This window comes from Nelumbo lutea, chromosome 5, assembly GCF_056320005.1.
Source record: "Nelumbo lutea isolate HS-2025 chromosome 5, American lotus-T2T, whole genome shotgun sequence".
NCBI lineage: Eukaryota > Viridiplantae > Streptophyta > Magnoliopsida > Proteales > Nelumbonaceae > Nelumbo > Nelumbo lutea.
The window spans coordinates 14,637,203-14,655,133 of NC_142688.1; the positions used below are offsets into that span (position 1 = coordinate 14,637,203).

The following is a 17,931-nucleotide window of genomic DNA, read 5'->3' on the forward strand; positions in this document are numbered from 1 at the left end:
TGATAAGAGAGAATCGCTGTCACTAGGGTTAGGGAGGACCATTTTATATTTTCTACATTTGCTGCGACTGTGGTGCCAACATTTCCTTACAACCCTTTCATAAAACACGTACGGATAATTTAAGAAGAGGGAGTTAAAACTTAAAAGTAGATCACGAATGACGTGATGTATTCAAATTTATTTCTATTGGTGAGCTGTTCATGAAAAGGTGTCATAAATCGAGAGGGACGTGCTTCAGATGTGAAGTCGTTACAAAGGAGACCACGGTTGCAGCAGATGTATCCTCCGATTTGTAAATTTATAAACCTTGGAATAAAAAGTGGTTAAAACTTAAACAAAGGACAAGATGAAATTAACAAAGACACACAATAAGCAGGGCGGTTGAGAAAATGTCAAACTGATTTGTCAGTTCTTACATTTTGCTTTGTATATATATTTTTTTAAATGCAATTTGACATTTTTCTCTTTTGCTTTTCATATTTTTTATTTTAGTTTATTTTTTGGGAGAGCAAAAGAGGGGATTTGATAAAGGCATATAGGATCTTGGGCGGGGGGAAATAAAAGGGATCAGCAAGTCGCTACAGTTCGTGATCATTTTTGTATTTGTGGAATCTGAAGCAATTATCTTGGTTGTTGGAAAGTGCTTTTGCCTTGCTCTAAGAAATAAAAAAAGACTACCTAATTTCGTAAGACATCATAAAAAGAGTATATTTTATATATAATGAAATTGAAACTCGTCTTTCTTCCTCAATTTTCCATCTTTTTCTTTTTTTTCTCCTCAAATGCTATCACGGCTTTTATTTGAGGTTCAACAACCCATGGCTCCTGTTGGTATAAAAAATAAATCAAGAGTAAATGGGTCAAATTAAAAGGATCCAATCATTGAAGGGTTAAGAATGGCTTAAAATCAATAAATATAAATCTTATTCACAACTTTTTCAGTGCAAAATCAATGAATATAAATAAATAAAAAAAAAGCAGAACAAGAAGATATTTTTATAATGTAAGGTCAAGAAGGAAACAATAATTTATGAAGATTGGCAATATTTTCTGGAAAAATTAAAGTGTATTAATACATGCATCCAACAAGAGGGACCCATTTGATGTTGTATTTTTGGCAATATTCATCTGCGATTTTTTATTTTTGAGCACAGACAAACAAAAGTGATATTAAATATGACAAATAATGTAGCCGATAAGTCTATGGTCGTGGTCATCACAAAACTGGAATAGAAGTCACTCCTAATCCATCTCAAACGACAACTGAAATTCAACGTATATGGGATAAAGCACCATCCGTTGTGCTTTCAGCGAAATATGTAATTGTTTTCCTTCAAAGCATTTGATGAGATCGAATATGATACCCAAAAATATGACTATGATACCGGAAAGACATGAAATCGAAAAAAAAAAATTATAACCAAATAAATTGAATATCGCTAAAAGTGATAATTAATTAGGATAGATTTTCATCAAAATTTATAGGGGGTTTTGATTGGTTAAACCCTTTTTTTCAATGTTATGTCTTTTTGCATCATAGATTTTAATTTCATGAAAGTGATAAACCGGGGGAGGGGGTGTTCTCATTGGTTCTATTATCATATCCTTCCGACATCATAAAAAATTGCCATACACATGCAGCTAAGTTGCCTAATAAACCTTATCTAGAAGTGTTATTCGAATTAAAAAAAAACGAAAAACAAAGTGTTATTTGAATTGAAGATTTTACAGTTCAGTCTTTCAGGCTGGGCCTATTGACAAAAAATAAAACAACAATTGCACCCTTGACCTTAACAGAAAACCTTATAGATTATTATAGATGATGACAAAAAAAAAAAAAGGAGAGAGACAGAGAGGAGCATTCGACTTAAGTTGATGTTGATGGTGATCTATTTAGACGTGAAGACTGAACAACTAAGGGATCATTCATGGGGCATGATTGGGGTTTAAAAGAATCATTTTACATGTAATGCATGTTTGATGAATAGAAAGGGAATGTCTCACAACAAGGTGAACCATTTTATTACCACTTTTTGGATTGAACTTCAAACACCAGTGGGGGAATCTTGAAATGTAAGTCTTGTGATCAACAAGTATAGTGTTCGGGTGATGGTCGAGTTGGCCAATGATGCCACGTGGCAATTTTACGGTTGCTCTTCTTTTTAGGCCACGTTGATGCCACATGTAATGGAAAAGTATGACTAAGAATGAGCGTCCTGTATGGACAATGAAGCAAAATTTGTCAGGGAAGAGGAAACTTCCCAAAGACATCGGTGGACGCCCTCATCTCGACAACCCTGATATCCCTATCCATCTACAACATGTACGCTCTACTATAAATAAGTATTCTCCTCTCAAGGTAAAGGACTTTTTTAGCGTCACTCTTTGATTACCTCTTTGCACTATCTCTTCAGTCGGACAAGCGCTATTTCAACTTGCTTAGCCCGACCACATCCTTCTCAATCCTATTGACTTGAACGTTAGAGCACATTCCTGGGGAACAACTCCTTGGGCCTCTGACCTTTCCGTGCACTAAAAGAAACCATGCCTAATAACACATCTAACCGCTTTGGAGCTCATTCCCCATTTCAGGGATCCTGCTCACTCCACAGCTCCCCACCTCAAGAGCCCCAACATCAAGTAGCAATTGACCCCACATAGTTCCAAATCATGGAGCAGAAGGTAGATCTTATCCTAACCATGATGGAGACACTAGAGCAACTGCCACACGCCCCCTAAGCCACTCGCCCTACCATGCAGGCACCTACTATATCTGATCCTCGCACTGAGGACCCCTAAAGGCGCCATGCTAATAGGCACAGAGACCAATCCAACCACGAACAGTTGCAACCATCCAAAAAGTTTGACTCCCCATCCCGACCTTGTGCGCTCGATGCCCATAGTAGATCCCATCACTCCGCTCGAGTACCGGCGAAAGAATGGCTTGGCCCAAGTTTGCACCAGTCGTCGAACTCGATAGCCGAATCTAGCTCTGTCCGAGATTGGCCTACAATCCCGAAAGGGGAAAATCTGCGAATGTGATCCCAGCCGACAAAGACCCTGAAGTCAGAGAACTAAGAGAGCAACTAGATGAACTAGAACACAACAAAGCAGATAGAAGCACAACTCCTCCGACAACCCAACCATCAGAGCAACACCACAACCAGTCCGCAAAGGAACCCATCTTCGTCTAGGAGATTGTTGACGAGCTTTCCCCAGCTGGTTGGCGACCCCACAATTTGAGAAATACAATGGAGCCTTAGACCCCAATGATCACATTGAGGTGTTCAAGGCGATCATGATGCTACATGGCTCCTCCGAGGGTCTCATGTGCAAGGCCTTTGTCGCTAGGACATGGTACACCTCCCTTCTACCGTGGTCCATGTCCTCTTGGGGAGCAGTTGGAGATAGTTCCTGGTGTAGTTTACATCCAACCAAAAGAACTAGAAGACGTTAGCAAACCTAACTCTAGACCAGTTAGTAGCTGTGACAACCATCATGAGCAAGTTGTGCTCCTCAATGTTCAGCTTCTCACTGCAAAAGAACCCACCGCCCAACCTGACCGTGATCATGAAACATGCATAGAAGTACATGAGCACCGAGGAAGCCCAAGCGCTACGAAGGAGCGAAGAGAACCAAAATGATTGAAAGTGGAAGGACCATGATGAGCGCAAATCAGACAAAGACAGCAAGAGACAAGACCGCCGACCTGATCCTAGGCTGAGGATCCCATCACCGATGTATAGAAACTTTACTCCCTTGAACGCGCAATGGGCCGAAATATTGATGCAGGTCCACGACCGTAGCTTCGTCAGGTGGCCCAAAAAGATGAAGTCCCAGAACAATAAAAGGAATCGAGACAAGTATTGTGATTTTCATCGAGATCATGACCACGGGACTGGAAGTTGCCACAATCTACGCCACCACTTGGAGGACCTAGTCCGGTATGGATATCTTGACAGGTTCATAGACATCAAAGAGCACAAGCCAAAGGGAGAAGAGCGCCGCATTGACGCACTACCAACCCGAGCACCCCCAGCCAGAGTTATCATTGTCATCTCAGGCAGGATGGCCTCTGGAAAGAGCAGCTTGGCCTGCAAGGCCATTGCTAGATTGCATCAGGTAAAAGATAGGGAACCAAAGAGACATAACAGGATGCTCCCATCACATTCACCAACGATGATCTCGGGGGAGTTTAGACACCGTAGACAATGCCCTTGTGATAACCGTTGAGATCGCTAACTTTGAGGTCCGATGCATACTGGTGGACATAGAGAGCTCGGTCGACATCCTCTTTGAAGAAGCCTTTAAATACCTCAACATTGGCCATGAAGTTCCCAATACCATACGGAGTAGGCATAGCCCATAGAAACCAAAGAACTACGAGGCAATGTTACTTGACGGCCTGCGGAGGGAGACCACCACCACTGAAGTGCTACCACAAAAAAACATGGACCTGAGAGATGAGCTGTGAACATAGCGCGGCTAGTCCATGGAAGACCTCATCCAGGTAACCCTCTTTGACAATAACCCCGATAAGATGGTCCAAGTAGGACCTCTCTTAAAAGGCCACCTTTTAGATGCCATTGTGCACTCCTTAGAGACAACGTTGATGTGTTCGTCTGGTTAGTAGCAGACATGCTGGGGATCAACCCCAAGGTCATCACCCACCGATTAAATACCGACCCGCACTACCGACTTGTGAGGCAGAAGAAGAGGAATTTTTCCTAAAAAATGTGGCAAGTGATCAGTGAAGAAGTACAAAAACTGCTCGACACCGGCTTCATCCAAGAAGTGACATACCCTTATTAGCTGATGAATGTGGTGATGGTAAAAAAGGCCAATAGAAAGTGGAGGATTTGCATAAATTTCATTGACCTGAACAAGGCCTGCCTGAAAGACAGTTTCCCCCTATCGATGATCGACCAACTCGTCAACACAATGGTAGGGCACAAACTCCTAAGTTTCATAGACACCTTCTCAGATTATAATTGGATCCAGATGCATCCAAATGACCATGAGAATACCACCTTTATCACTGACCAATGACTATACTACTACAAGGTGATGCCATTTGGCCTAAAGAATGCTAACGCCACTTATCAGAGGCTGGTGAATCACATCTTCAAGGAACAACTCGGTCGAAACGTGGAAGCCTATGTGGATGACATGCTAGTGAAGAGCAAGAAATCCGAACAACACTTGGCCAATCTAAAGGAAGTCTTTGGCACCCTCAGGAAATACTAGATGAAGCTAAACCCGATGAAATGTGCCTTTGGCATTGGCTCCAGCAAGTTCCTAGGCTTTATGGTCACATAGAGGGGAACTGAGGCAAATCTAGAAAAGATCCAAGCCATCCTAGACCGCAGTCACCACGAACATACAAAGAAGTACAACACCTCTCTGGATGGGTAGTTGCATTGAGCAGATTCATGTCAAAATATGTGGACCGGTGCCTGATGTTCTTCAAAGCACTAAAAAAGGTAAAGGACTTCTAGTGGATCGAGGAGTGCGAATGGTCCTTCCAAGAATTGAAGCGCTACCTAAGCTCGCCACCCCTATTCACGAAACCAAGCCTAGGAGATCAACTCCTGCTCTACCTGTCCACCAGTGACAAAGTGGTCAGCTTGGTCCTAGTAAAGGAGGAAGGCCAGATCCAAAGGCCGACCTACTACACCAGTAAGGTCCTCATGGGCATAGAGACACAATACTCAAGAGAAGGTAGCCCTGGCCCTCGTCACCTCGATGAGGAAGACCAGGCCATACTTTCAAGCACATAGCATCCAAGTACTCACCAACCAACCTCAAGTACGTCCTGCATAGGCCGGAAACATCTGGATGCCTAATTAAATGGACCGTAGAATTGAGCGAGTTCGACATTAACTACGCACCTCGGCTCGCCATCAAAGCCCAAGCCCTAGCTGACTTCCTGACCGAGTGCATATTATCAGCACAAAATCCAGCCAAGGTCCCACTAGCCTAGACTCTCCATGTAGATGAGTCGTTCAACCGGCAAGGCAGTGACATTGGGTTCATCCTCCTCGGCCCAAACGACACCACCCTGAAGCATGCCCTAAGGTTCGAGTTCAAGATGTCTAACAATGAAGTGGAGTATGAATCCCTGATAGCTAGACTTCAACTCACCCTAGACATCAGAGTGAGGCATGTCGAAGCCTTCAACGACTCCCAATTGGTGGTCAATCAGGTCATTGGTCAGTTCAAAGCAAGAGAGATCACCATGGCAAGTTACCTGTAGAAAGTGCAACGACTCATCAGACAACTCAAGCGCTTCACCATATAGCAAATCCTTAGAGTCGAGAACAACTAGGCCGACGCACTATCAAAGCTTGCCAGCTCACCTTCTACCAAACTTAGCACCATAGTCAGAATGGACACTAGCACAACCCAACATTTCAGAAGCAGCCCTGATAATTCTCCTAGTCCAACAAGAGCTATTGTGGATGGATCCCATCATGTAGTACCTCTAGGACACACCCTCTCAGTAGATTGAACTGAAGAGAGAAGGCTCGCCCATAGGTCGGCCCGATAGTTTCTCATTGGGGGCTAGATCTACCGCTGGTCACACACTCTCCCCTACCTGAGGTGTCTCCCTCCAACAGAGGATGACTAAGTCCTCAGGGAGATACACAAGGGTATTTGCAGAGACCACCCCGACGCACGAACCCTGGCGTACAAGGCACTCCGGCAGGGCTACTTCTGGTCCATCATGAAGCAAGATGCAACCCAGCTCGTCTGAAGATGTGACTGCTGCCAGTGGCACTCAAATCTCCACCATCAGCCAGCGACTCCCCTCACTTCCATTCCTAGTTCGTGGCCTTTTGCCCAATAGGGAATGGACATCCTTAGAGCATTCCCCACCGCCCACCATAACTGGATAGAAGAAGTATATCCTCGTCGTAGTGGATTACTTCACAAAATGGGTAGAGGTTGAGCCCTTGATGCGCATCACTACACAGAGCACCCAAGGCTTTGTATGGAGAAATATCATCTTCCGTTTCGGCATTCCTTGAATCCCCATCACCGATAAGGGCTCCTAGTTCATCGATAGGAAATTTGAAGCCTTCTGTGCAGAACTCAAGATAGATCACCGGACCACGGCCATTCATCGATCGCATAGCAATGGACAAACCGAGGTGACCAACCTAACCTTGCTCCATGGTCTAAAGACTAGACTCAACAAGGCCAAGGGCAGGTGGGTCAAGGAACTACCAAGCATCCTCTAGGCCTACAGAACTACACTGCACACACCTACCAGAGAAATCTCATTCAACCTATCATTCAGAGCCAAGATGATGATCCCTGTGGAGATCAGGTCCCTACTCTTCAGACCGAGCTCTACAATGATGAAACTAACATTGAGGATCTCCGTGCAGAGCTCGACCTAGTAGAAAAAACCCGCAATCAAGCACACATTAGGACGGTAGCACAACAACAAAGGATGGCCAAGTACTATAACTCCAAAGTTCAGACAAGGGAATTCAAGATAGGAGACCTCATCCTCCATAAAGTCATAGTGCATGAGCTAGGGGAAGGAAAGCTCGGACCCAACTCGGAGGGACCATATAGAGTGACTAGAGTCCTCGGCCCGAGCACCTATAAACTAGAAGATCTCGGCAAGAAGCCAGTGTTGAGGAGCTAGAACACTAGGAATCTACAGATGTACTACCAATAATTAAAGACAAGCACCAACTATACACCAAGTTCAAGAAATAAAGTCCCCATTTTTGTGTTTAGTAGACTAGTATGCATTGCACACACTTGCCCAGCCGAACTCTAATAGCTAGGGACTTCGAAACACGTCACCGCACACACTAGCTCACACATACCAGCCATGTTGAGCCAATCTAGCATGACTAATAGACCTGGTCAACCTAAAACGGCCGAGGCCCAAAGCCAAATAGGCCCCACAGGCCACGACAAGAACGACACCCTTGTTGACTATAGAAGAGGGTGGCATCTGAACTCTACGGAATAGCCCAACCCAAAGCCAGGACAGAGCTGGTCGAGCACCACGGCCACCCCCCTAAGGAGCGTAGGCTCCATCAAGCCGAATGCCACCAAGCTCCCCCAACTACGACAAGGACTCATAAACACTCCGACCAAGCAAGACTCGAAGTGGGTCACTCCTAACAAAGATCCCTTAAAACTTGGCCGACGACATGGTCCGCCGAACTCCAAGGTAACAAAAAAAGGGAGAGTGAATAGTGCACAACGAGAAAACTGCTCAACAAAGAGAATCTCCATTAACGAAAAGGCAGTACAATTATAAGCTCGGCATATCGAGTTGCATACAACAACAAAAAACACCAAAAAGAGGGAACGTCACTCTAGGCCCAGAGGATGCTTGGCAATTCCTCGACCCACCTGCCCTTGGATCAAGAGTTCTTTACTTTTTAACAGACTTTGAAATGAGAATCCCATTCCCAATGTGGGAGCCTGGAATGGCCATTCCCCCATGTAGGAGAATCCCATTCTGCCTAGAATGGGAATCAAAATCCCATTCCAACCAAATCAATAATTTGAATTGGAATGGACCATTATAATTCCCATCACCATTATAGACTCTAATCACACTACAGTGCCAGCATGAAAAGGACCTTCTTTTTTTTTAACCCTTACCAACTAGCCAGTTGGCACCTTGCGTTGCATGAGAGGCAATTGACACCATCAAAGTTATAAATTGAGAAGTCCAGCAGTGGGTCTGTTCCCATGTAAATTCCCACCAGACTCTTCAATCACCTGGGGTGTATACTTTCATGTCTCAGTCCTTCGGAGCCAAGCAATCCACATTAGAAATGCGGGCATGAATTGCAATGTGCCAACCAGCTGATTAATAAGGTTGGGGGATCGGCTTACAAAAAATGGATCCAACGCAACAACTCGCATGAATAGATCATATATCGCGCCTTCCATAGGTTCCACGGGAGTGTAATGCACCTGACCAGAGAAATGCTAATTACGGGTAAGGTCGAGTAGGGCATTGGCCTGACTGGCCCAGCCCAGCTTAAGGCCCAGTTCAGTCAACCCCACCTGTTGAAACTAGGATTGGACTTAGACCAAAATATAGCCTTGATATTGAGTTCAAGCTGGATTCGAATCAATCTTGGGTCAATCCAAAGCCTGAGACGAGTATACATGTATTGCACTTCCTCTAATTGAGATGAAAGATATAACTGATCTCAACCTTTGGTAAGGTGTAGATCTAGCATTTGGCTCAGAATCACTTTTCTCTAACATAATTTCGTCCTAGTTTTAACTTTCAGGTTTTGATTATGGGTGATGTGACTATTAATGTTATCGATTCTTGAAGAAAGCATTTTTCAATTGGCCGTAACATTATTATTGTATTTGTAATTTAGGCAATGCGTGAAAGGAGTATAAATACAAATATGTACAATACATTGTACTATATATTTGTAGTTGTACTCTTTCCAAACTCAGCCTTACGGTATAAATACAAATTTGTAGAGTGTAAAATCTTATATTTTGCATTATTTTGTATGTATTTGCATTGTACATATTTGTATTTGTATTTTTTTCAAACTGAGTCTTAGACTCAATTTAGGAGAAGTATAAATACAAATGTGTAGAACGTAAAACTTTGTATTCTGTATTATTTTATATGTATTTGTACTGTATATTTGTATTTGTATTCCTTCCAACCTGAGACTTTGCTCAATTTGAAAGGAGTACAAATATAAATATATAGAGTGCAAAACTATATATTTTGTATATATTTGTACTGTACATATTTGCATTTGTACTTCTCACAAACTGAGCTTTGAAAGTAGTACAAATACAAATATGTATGATATAAGTACATACAAAATATGAGGTTTTGCATTCTACATATTTGTATTTGTACTCTTTCCAAACTAAGCCTTTGAGTAAACTGGCATAAACAATTACCATAAAGTTATTTAGACAGCCCAAAACACATTATCCCAACCCAAACGATCATCGGATAGAGCTTTTTTCATCAGTTGTTCTAAGATGACATTTTTCATACAAATAACACCCAAAGGCCAATTTTATTCAACAGTGAAAACGTGAAATCTCGGGTTGGTCTAAATTAGCATGTTGCATTGTTCGATTTGGGCTTTAGGTTGGCCCCATTCAAATTTTGATAAAATTCCAGTTCGAACCTGCTCAAATTGCACCCTTGAAATTCAATTCAGTGACAATCCGATCCAGTCCAATGTGAGTTCATTATAAATAGACCAGGTCCAATCCAATCCAATGAATGTTTTGGACCAATTTGAACTGATCCAAGTCAATGTCTGGACCATCCAATCTGTTCAAATTCATTTTGATTTAAATTGATTTCAACCCAAACCCGGCCCATTGATACATATATTATTATCTTATATCAATGGACCAGATATTGGCTTAATCCAACCCAATCTAATATAAATTTGTTATGGATGGACCAGTACCAATCCAATCTAATAAATATTTTGGACCAGATTGGTCCAATCCAATATATCTTGTTGGTCCGTCTAATCCATTTAAATTGATTTTGGACTGGACAGGGTCCAATCCAAAACCGGTCCATCGACACCTTTAGTCTAACTGATAACTTTCTATGCTTTAATTGATATGTATGCTAAATGGGGGCAACTTGGATTGTTTGAGAGTTCAAATTGGCTTCCCCGCAGAGGACACCCGATATGCATCCACAGCATATTCCAACCGTACACCGGGAACATCTCCCCATGGCAAGTACCGGAAATGTTTTCAAAACACACTAAAATTTGCTGTGCGACACGTGGGGTGCGCTGTGTGGGGAACCAATGGGAATTTATCATACAGGGCTTGGGTGATCCACACCTTCCAAAGCCCACATTCTGCATATATATCAATAATTCCTTTCCAATATGGATTGGGCAAGGATTTGGTTTAATGTGCCTGACTCAAAGCACAACTGCCTAAAAATTGAGGGTTTGTGTTTTTCTACTTTAACAAAAGATGAATCTTATCCAAATGCGACTTTGATTGGCCGAGTTTTGACCATTGTGGTACATCTAGAAAAGAGCATTGGTCCAGACTCAAGCCCAAGGTCAGATAGGGTTGAGCCTGGGCTTAAAGTGGCCCTATGCTATGTTTGGTTTGAAGGAAAAAATAGGGGAAAAAAAAAGGAAATTTAAGTTTGTAAAGGTTTCTTTAATTTTCCTTTTCTTTCCTTACTTTTTCCTTCAAATCAAATATAGCCTAAGAGTTTGGGTTATGCTTGGACTTACCTTGGCCCAGACCAGACGCCTAAGGTCTCGTCCACTTATAGAAATCTATATGTATGGTATATGTTTTATAAACTAGTCAAGCGTCCCCCTGCCCGTCCCCGACCCTACAAAAAAAAAATAAATAAATAAATAAAAGAAAAGAAAAAAAAAAACAAAACACAAGTAATGGCAAGTGGCAAAAATTTCTATTGAATTCTCATATGCAAACACAGAGCCTCCTTCGTCAAGCCGGCCAAGGTCGTCCTTTATTGCTTTTTTTGCAATTTCGTCCAATTAACAAACAACATTATCTTTCTTAGAACACTTGATTGGTGGAATCCGGATCTACTGCCAACAAAACATATTGCAACATGATCTGACATTGTACATCTCACCAAGAGATTGGAACCCACAATAAAAAATGTGATATTTTTAAATGTTAAATAATATATTTAAAAAATATGAAACTATAAAATAAAAAAATGGTAAATTTCTTAAAATACACCTATAGTTTAAGAAATTGGCCAACTCTACCCTTACTATTTACATATTACCTTAAATAACCTTTAAATTTTATGACAATTGTTTAAAATCTCATTAATTTTTCGTCACACTTTATTCACTTGTGACATCATATGATTGGTATATATTTTAAAATTTCAAAAATACCCTTTTATTGTTTTACTCCATCTCAGTCTTTATATCCGACTCCAACTCCCTCTCCATCCCCGTATCTGACTCTATCTCAGTCTCAATCTTAGTCTTTGTCTTTGTTTCTATGATGTTATTTAATTGTATCCGTTTAATCTTTGATAGGGTGGGCAAGACATCTAATGAATCAGTATCCTTGAAAATCAGATTTGACTGAGGTCGAGGAGGATTGGTAAAGGCATGATATCGTGCCGTTCCAAGGAAACCCTTTGGAGAAATCGCCTATAGACTTGTGCAACGTGCAGCCGCTGTTGCAGTAGTAAGGCGTCCACTCATTTTCCTAGCTTCAGTCAGCCATGCAATCAAAGAGCAACCCTGGAGCAGCTCCAGTTTTCCTCTCCTCTCCTTTCCTCTAGTTGTTGTTCGTTACCTATTAATCTTGTTCTCCTTTTTTCTTTCAGATAAGTACGTGGCTTGACTGGCTTCCACCATTACAATCCTTCTTCCCTCATTGTTCTTCCATGGAAGAAAAACCCTCTCCAGACATTACAAAAACAATAAAAAGTTGTGGAATAATAGGTCAAAATCGATTTTTTTTTAATCTGGGTTTTGTCATTGAGAATGAAAAAAAAAAAAAAACGCATATAACCTGAATCAAATCTTTGTTGCAAACAGAATCACTGTTTAGTCTAGTCACAAAGCAGTTGGGTTTTATTTTGAAAATTTGAAGAATATTCAAGGGATATTTTGTTTTTTACTGTTAGTATTTTATGGTAATATTAATTATCATAAAACTTAAAGATAATTTAAGACAATAGATAAACAATAAGGATAGAATTAGTCAATTTCCTAAATCATAAGGATGATTTAAAAAATTTAATTCACTGGAATAGTCAAACACATCAGTTAGCTCTTAAAAAATGGAAGGAAATGGAAGGATTCTTTCCGTTCAATATTTTTGGTTTCAACTTCAACCCCCTAGAGTCAAGGTGCCTTTCCCCTTCATGCAAGAAAAGTAATTTATTAGATATCCAATCACATGGGGTTGAATTGCGGTGGAGCAAAATGAAAAAAAAATAATAATAATAATATAATGAGCTGATAGCAATTTGAATTGGGATCTGCACTCCTCACATTATATCATGAATTTAGAAATATATCTCATAAATAATAACATACAATGTAAGGATTAAATCCGAATTATATTCTAAGTAATTCAACAAAGGACCCATTCAGAGGGATTGTGAATATCTTTAAAAACATACAAGAACAAAAATGTTTCGAATGCATGATTTTTGTGAGGATGAAATCGGAGTTGGGGTCAAACACGCGGGAAGACATGTAAATGACAAGTAGAACAATAATAATTAGTAAATACCAATCGGACAAAGAGAAGGTGAAGACAGGTGAGGTGAGGTGAGGTAAGGGACTAAGAGATGCAACAACGATCCCCTTTGAGCTTTGAATGAAACATCCAAATCAGCTTGACGGACTAATTCATCCACCCCTGATACTAACGGATGTTTAATTATTGTATAGTCCAAATCGTACTGGGTTGATATGGATTTATATTAGAAACTGCTTGTGGCCTAGTGGGGTAAGTTAACGCTGTATATATATGAGACTAGCCACGCTCGTATCTAATTAAACGTGTTACGACTTATGCGTTTGGATTGTCCCCATTCATCGATCATCTACGGATCTAATTAATGTCCCTGAGCGCAGCTGGCTCTCCTCTCCTCTCCTCTCGGTTGTCTCTATTATGTCTGCATCTTCCGGGTATTATTGTAATAATTTAGGATCACTGTGAACAGGTAAGAATAAGAATCCTTTCCTGATCACTTTTGACGGATTCAAAAAACAAGGACAACTTGAAAGAGATATATTGTTATTGAATTGAATAAAGACTGAAAAGATGACGTGCTTGACCTCCCATTGGCCATTGCGAATGCGTTACCAACTATTTTACACGTCTCCCTTCTCTCCTTCCAAGCTCCAATCTTATAGGGATTAGTGTTCAAAAATTTTCAGGAATTTGCTATTTAGAAACTTACTGGTTCCTGGGTGTGCCTGCCGCCTGTGTTACTTTCCTTCTCCTTTTGTGGGCCTTGTTTGGTTGCCCAGAAATTTGTCACAAAAAAGAAAAAAAGACAACAATGGGAAAAGAAGGGATTGATTGTCCATATTTCCACTTTCCACCACACATAATAGAATTACAATTTCCACCAGGCACCAACCAAACACCATCCAATGTCACACGTTTAACAAATTAAATAAGGGTATATATATTATCTTCAAATGCTAATGACAATAGCAGAAGCAGCAAAAGCAAAATCATGGCCGACTCTGATAAATATGTTTCCCTTGTATTGTTAGTTTTTGCCTGGTTTCTGTTACGTTCATGCAGTGCTCAAGAACCACCAAGCTCAGAAGCCGATGCTCTCCTTAGATGGAAAGCCAGTCTTCAGAGCCAAACAGTGCTACAATCATGGACGACCACTGCAACACGACCCAATGCTACCACATCTCCAAATCCATGCAACTGGACTGGAATAGCTTGCAACAAGGCCGGAAATGTAACTGAGATAAACCTATCCAAGGCAGCTTTACAAGGTAAGCTTGACAACTTTGATTTCTCTTCCTTTCCAAATCTTCTCCGTCTTGATCTCAGTGAGAACCAACTCAGCGGTACCATCCCAACCCACATTGGTAAACTTACCAGACTCACCTACCTTGATCTCTCTGTCAATCAGCTTTCTGGTGTTCTTCCTCTGTCGCTGGCCAATCTCAGTAACCTCTCCGAGCTCTACCTTTCCAATAACGCCCTAACCGGTGAGCTACACCCACATCTGTTCTCTAACTGGACAAGACTAACCAACCTTGATCTCCAATACAATAATCTCACTGGGAGAATACCCAGGGAGATTACCCTCCTCACAAGTCTCAGAGAGCTAGTCCTCATGAGTAATCAGATATCTGGTTCAATCCCATCAGAAATAGGAGATGTCGAGAACTTGGAGAAACTGCTTTTACGAGGGAACAACCTTATAGGCACTATCCCTCCGTCTTTGGGCAATTTGACCAAGCTAACCCACTTGTTCCTTGATCTGAATCATCTCTCTGGATCAATCCCTCCCACCATAGGCACTTGGAGAAGTTTAACTGATTTGCGCCTTTGCAGAAATCGATTATCTGGGGTAGTACCTCAAGAAATAGGAAACCTTTCCTTGTTGACTGTTTTCCACATGAATTACGACAACTTCTCTGGCCACTTACCACAACAACTCTGCAAAAATGGTTTGCTTGTGAATTTCACTGCAGCAGGCAACAATTTCACAGGCCCCATACCAGAGGGCTTGAGAAACTGCCCAACCTTGTATAGATTCCGGCTCGAAGGAAACCAACTCACAGGAAGTATAGACCGCGACCTAGGAGTGTATCCAAACCTTGATTATATTGATCTGAGCAACAATAAGTTGAATGGGGAGCTCTCACCGAGTTGGGGAAGGTGCCGGAACCTGACTGCAGTAAAACTTGCCGGAAACAATATTCAGGGTACTATACCGGTTGAGTTTGGCCAGTTAACTAAACTGGGAGTACTTGACCTCTCCTCAAACCAACTTGTTGGAGAGATACCGAAGCAAGTGGTACGACTGTCTTCTCTGATTAGGCTAAGCTTGAAAGATAACCATCTTTCTGGCCAGATACCATTTGAAACTGGAGAACTATCCAATCTAAATTTTTTGGACATGTCGATGAACATGTTAAGTGGACCAATCCCAGAGCAAATAGGAGACTGCTCCAGATTGCAGCATTTGAGCTTGAGCAAGAACCTTTTTAATGGAGCCATCCCATATACGATAGGGAATCTTGTAGAGCTGCAGGAGATACTGGATCTCAGTGAAAATTCGCTTACTGGAGAGATACCATCACAGTTCAAAAAGCTGACCAAGTTAATGAACTTGAATCTCTCCCACAATATGCTCACAGGTGTCATTCCCTTTTCATTGAGTGAGATGGCCAGCTTGACGTCGATCGACTTATCCTACAATGATTTGGAGGGTCCTCTGCCAAACAGTAGAGCCTTTCAACAATCTCCACCAGCAGCATTTGCTAACAACAGAGGTTTATGTTGTGAATCCTGTGGCTTGCAAGCATGCAACCTATCTTCTACAGAAGAAGGTGACAGAAGAACCAACTTCAAATTCGTAATTGTTATTGTTGCCTCCTGCTCCGTGGCACTGTTTTTTCTAGTTCTATTCATCGGGTCTGGTTTTTGCCAGAAAATTTCAAAAAGTGAGAAGACAGGAGCATTTGCTGCAGGAAATGGACATATATTTTCTGTATGGAATTACGATGGGAGGATAATGTACGAAGACATCATTCGAGCCACAGAGGGCTTCGACAACAAGTATTGTATAGGGATTGGAAGATCAGGAAAAGTGTATAAAGCACAGCTCTCTAATGACCATGTACTGGCCATAAAGAAACTTTCTTCTGAAGAGTCGGAGCTTGAAAATGTGAAAAGTTTCAGGAATGAAATGCAGGTGTTGACAGAAACACGACATCGAAACATTGTGAAGCTTTATGGGTTTTGTTGTCACTTAGACCACACATTTCTGGTTTATGAGTACATGGAAAATGGAAGCTTATCAAATATCCTAAGCAGTGACAATAGCGCAAAGAAGCTAGATTGGATTAAGAGGATTAAAATTGTTGCAGGTGTTGCCCAGGCTTTATCTTACATGCATCATGACTGCAAGCCACCGATAGTTCATCGAGACATTTCAAGCAAAAATGTTCTTTTGAACACACAGCTTGAGGCTTGTGTTTCTGATTTTGGCACTGCGAAGTTTTTGAAGCCCGACTCCTCCAATTGGACCACAGTTGCAGGAACATACGGATACATTGCCCCAGGTAGAGACATTAATTGTTTATTAACACCCAGCATTATATATGAATCGACACATTTTGCTTTGATCATCAGAACTTTTGGGTTCAACAACAGAGCTTCTTTTGTTGATATCTGAATGCTTATATATATCTTTTTTCTTGCCACAGAGCTTGCTTACACGATGGTCGTAACTGAGAAATGTGATGTGTATAGCTTTGGAGTTCTGGTGCTGGAAGTGATAATGGGAAAGCACCCAGGAGAACTCATTTCTTCTTTATCATCAAGTGATGAAGATATAGTGCTGAAGCATGTGATGGATCCACGTCTCTCACCTCCCACAATTCCACAGGTTTCAAAAGCACTTGCATCCATCATGATGTTAGCTCTGGCATGCTTGAATGCTGATCCACAATCTCGACTCACCATGCGACACACGGCTCAGGAACTACTTGGTCATGACCTGAGTTTTACCAAGCTCTCCGGCTCAACTGATGTTGGGTCACCTTCACATGGCTCTCGATATCTCTGATGATGTTGATTATCATTTCCACGATATGAACAAATTGCTGTGTAGAGCTTATTATGTCGTAGATCTCTGATCAATTAATGGGCATGCTTGAAAAATGTCCATTGCAAAACGAGGTTATTACAATTTTAGAATAGGATTGATCTTACAAGAGGAGAGAAGATTCCTAACACAACCAGATATTAGAAAATAATTGTCTTGAGCTCTTACTGTTATTATAGATCTATAAATTCCATATCTTAAACACATTCCATACATTTGTTCATGGGATCGGTTGGTCGCTAAGCATCCCTTCATTTGAGGAGAGTCAGGACCTGCTGGTTATTTATGAGCAGAGCAGGGTTCAATGTTGGATCCCCAATGGGAGTGCACCATCCATGCAAATACAGGCTCTAGACTCCTACGAGGACACTCTTAAGAGGAGATGAAGTTCACCCCCTTTTTTCATCCACACGTACCAATTTGTCCACAATTCCTCTAACATGATTAACTTTGCCCGCAATGATGGGTGGGCTAAATGGCATGGAACAAACGAACCAATGTCAAGAAATAAAGAAAAATGAATTGGGAGGGAAGATGCGTGGGAGGAGACAGTAGAGATGGTTAAAAATGAGAAGCAA

At 41.4% G+C, this 17,931-nt stretch overlaps 1 protein-coding gene across 1 annotated transcript; it reads left to right on the forward strand.

Annotated features, from left to right (window-relative positions):
• The first annotated feature begins 14,059 nt into the window (after window positions 1–14,059).
• LOC148850515 (uncharacterized) lies at window positions 14,060–17,516 on the forward strand. Its single transcript, XM_088943807.1, has 2 exons — window positions 14,060–16,808; window positions 16,953–17,516. Exons 1-2 carry the CDS (start codon window positions 14,228–14,230, stop codon window positions 17,312–17,314), a joined length of 2,943 nt encoding a protein of 980 aa, XP_088799933.1. The 5' UTR covers window positions 14,060–14,227; the 3' UTR covers window positions 17,315–17,516.
• The last annotated feature ends 415 nt before the right edge of the window (window positions 17,517–17,931 follow it).

Bases quoted from the DNA above. Each gene is read 5' to 3' on its own strand.
- LOC148850515 (XM_088943807.1), top strand. From the start codon at position 14,228: ATGGCCGACTCTGATAAATATGTTTCCCTTGTATTGTTAGTTTTTGCC. The intron at 16,809-16,952 runs GTAGAGACATTA...TTCTTGCCACAG, and splicing joins ATACGGATACATTGCCCCAG to AGCTTGCTTACACGATGGTC.